Source organism: Nicotiana attenuata, unplaced genomic scaffold (genome assembly GCF_001879085.1).
Source record: "Nicotiana attenuata strain UT unplaced genomic scaffold, NIATTr2, whole genome shotgun sequence".
Lineage (NCBI taxonomy): Eukaryota > Viridiplantae > Streptophyta > Magnoliopsida > Solanales > Solanaceae > Nicotiana > Nicotiana attenuata.
Genome location: NW_017671346.1, coordinates 306791 through 309722, shown reverse-complemented (window position 1 = coordinate 309722; position 2932 = coordinate 306791). Strand labels below are relative to the sequence as shown.

The window sequence follows — 2932 nt, the reverse complement described above, 5'->3', positions numbered from 1 at the left end:
GACCAACTTTGGTCGCTTATTTTAAAAAAATTAAAAAAATTAATAGTAAAGCGACCAACTTTGGTCTCAATATCCAGATTTTAAAATATAATATTTTCTTTATAGACAAAAGTTGTTCGCTTTTGTTTGATTTATAATAAATAAAAAAAACGTAATTTACATGTGGCGACCAACTTTGGTTGCAAAAGTTATATTATTAAAATATTAAAGAGATCAAAGTTGGTCGCTTTTTTCTTTAACCGGAATATTTGGTCTTTTTAGCTTAGAGACCAAAGTTGGTCGCTAAATGGCGACCAACTTTGGTCCCTAAGGTAAAGGGACCAGCTTAATTTTGAACAAGCCTATTTGATCGCTTTTTGGTCGCTTTTTGGCCAATAAGCGATCAACTTTGGTCGCTTTTCGTGGTCGCTTTTTTCCGGATTTCTAGTAGTGGAGTAACAAAGCCCTTTACCATTTCTTGATGAGCAAAACAAAGATCTCCCAGTAAATAATTAACTAAATACTTTAGGTATTATGTGTCTTGTATCGACATATCCAAATTGAAAAACATTTGAGCTATACATTATATTGCACTCGTTGTGCTTGTGATGAGTAATAGTTTGAAAAGAAGGGGACAAGTATTCTCTTTTTCAATAAAAATCTACAACTCCACCGAAATAAGGAAAAAATGTTTCTAAATTATTGTAATAATGTTATAACGTACGATCGAGGGAAAAAAAAAGCTTGAACTTTAAATGCGTAAAACCAATTATGCATGCATGCCATTGCAAAAGTGGAAGATCATCTGGGAGGAAGTTTATTACTCCTATATTGCTAAATGGAGAAACATAAGTTAACTAAATCTCGATTCTTAAATTAAACCTCCACAACAAAGAAGAGACACAGATAGATGGAAAAGAAAATTACTTGAAAAAAGAAAAAGGACAGTAGAACACATGCACGGGCACGTCCCAATTTATTACTGGAGAATTGAACAAAATTAAGCTTAGGGTTTCAAGGTATTCCAACTCCTCCATAGCCAGCACCAGAACCTTCCCCTTCACCAAATCCAGTGCCATTAGCTCCACTCATACCACCACCACCTCCACCTCCACCTCCTCCACCGCCACCACCTCCACTGGCTCCTGTTCCAATACCGTAACCATAACCACTTCCACTACCGTAACCAGAACCATCTCCCATTCCTCCGCCACTTCCTCTGCCGCCCCCACCTCCATATCCTCCACCACTACCACCATCTCCATCACTACCTACTCCTTCACCAAACCTTTCCCCAGAACCATACCCGGGACCTTCACCACCACCCGCACCAGAACCTCCACCGCCACCATAAGCAGCAGGATGGTAAAATGACTTCTCTTCCCCAAGCGTGTTCCTCGAGCTTACCAGCGGCGGCATAGCAGAATTGGTGGCCTAAAGTCAAATCATAATAAAAGAAAATGCTTTAAACTTATATCATAAAATTCATATACTAATCAAACAAATAGACTTGCCTTCTGAAGTATATATGAATCAATAAAATGGGATAATTAAAGAGAAAAAACTAATTCAGGAAAATTGAGTTCAAATTGGATTTGAAATTATCGAAAATAGGAAAATGAGATGAATGTAAGTATAAGAGGACAAATCAGAATTGAAGAGGGAGTTAATTGTACGTAAGTTTATCATAATATACTTACTCATTCGAACAACCTCAATCCCAAAAAAAAAAGTATAATTGGAACCTTATTATCGATAATTATACAAATTAGTACCTTGGAGCCGGCACGAGAATACAGAGGCTGCATGGCACCAAGAAAGCGAAAAAGAGCACACAGAACCAAGAGAAGGAAAAGCTTAGAGTTAATCATCTCTGAATTAGCTGGGACTGAAACGAAGAGAAAAAGCTCGTTATTTTGTAGGCAACGAGAAGTGAAGCCTAGTGATGTAATTATATATATATATATATATATATATATATATATATATATATATATATATATATATAAAAGAGGTAGGGAACACAAATATTGTAAGGAAAATTTAAGTCTCAAGGAGCGGGACAGTTGAAACGTTAAATATTTTCAATTTATGTTGTGGTGCAGGTTGCATTATAATTTTCAATTAATACATGCAGCTAAATTTACGGTGAATCAAATGATGATGATTCTCACCTCTTCCTACAGTACACAGGCTTAGAATTTCGGGCCTCTTAATTATGTCTTCTCTATATCTAGTTCTCTTTCTATGTTCATGATCTCTTTGATGAGTTTAGGTTCCCTATTATTAGTATTTGCAATACTGAATCGATTAATTGCCAAACAGATTAAGAAAAGACGAAGAAGGGAAAAAAAACAACAGTAGTTGCACTTTTCCTGGATACTACTTTTTGTAATTAATTGGAAGGTCAACATTGTACTAAATTACTAATCCATGTATCAACCAATCGTGCATTGTTTCTAGATTGAATTCAACTTTCAAGCGACTGTAGTAGATTACTGTATTGTTGTTCAAGTGTTTACTGCTATAGAATCTTATAAAGAGTTGGTCATGGCATCCAGACCAATAAATTATGGATTTAAGGTAATAGTGTAAACTTTTTTCACATTGGGGTCAATGTAATTAATCGTGTGATACTATATTAGTATCTTTTTACTAGGTTAACATAATAATGGATGGAAACACAAGAAGAGGGTAAGAGAAGTGAAGAAATCATTTTCCATAGTATGATAAAAAGTGTAAAAGCCAAGAGAAATGAAATTAAGAAGATAAATTGCACATGTACATAGAGGCAGAGCCAGAATTTTAAGCTTATGGGTTCAGAATTTTAATGGTCTTAAATTAGTGGGTTCTAAATTAATAATCTATACATATTCAATAAATTTTTTAAGACAAATACAAGATTCGAATCAAAGCTACTGGATTCGGCCGAACCCGCTCTCGGCATATATAT

At 35.0% G+C, this 2932-nt stretch overlaps 1 protein-coding gene across 1 annotated transcript; it reads right to left on the bottom strand.

Annotated features, from left to right (window-relative positions):
• Positions 1-993: 993 nt before the first annotated feature.
• LOC109207702 (glycine-rich protein 5-like) lies at positions 994-1916 on the bottom strand. Its single transcript, XM_019370672.1, has 2 exons — positions 1755-1916; positions 994-1413 (listed from the first exon to the last, which is right to left on the bottom strand). Exons 1-2 carry the CDS (start codon positions 1848-1850, stop codon positions 994-996), a joined length of 516 nt encoding a protein of 171 aa, XP_019226217.1. The 5' UTR covers positions 1851-1916.
• Positions 1917-2932: the final 1016 nt, after the last annotated feature.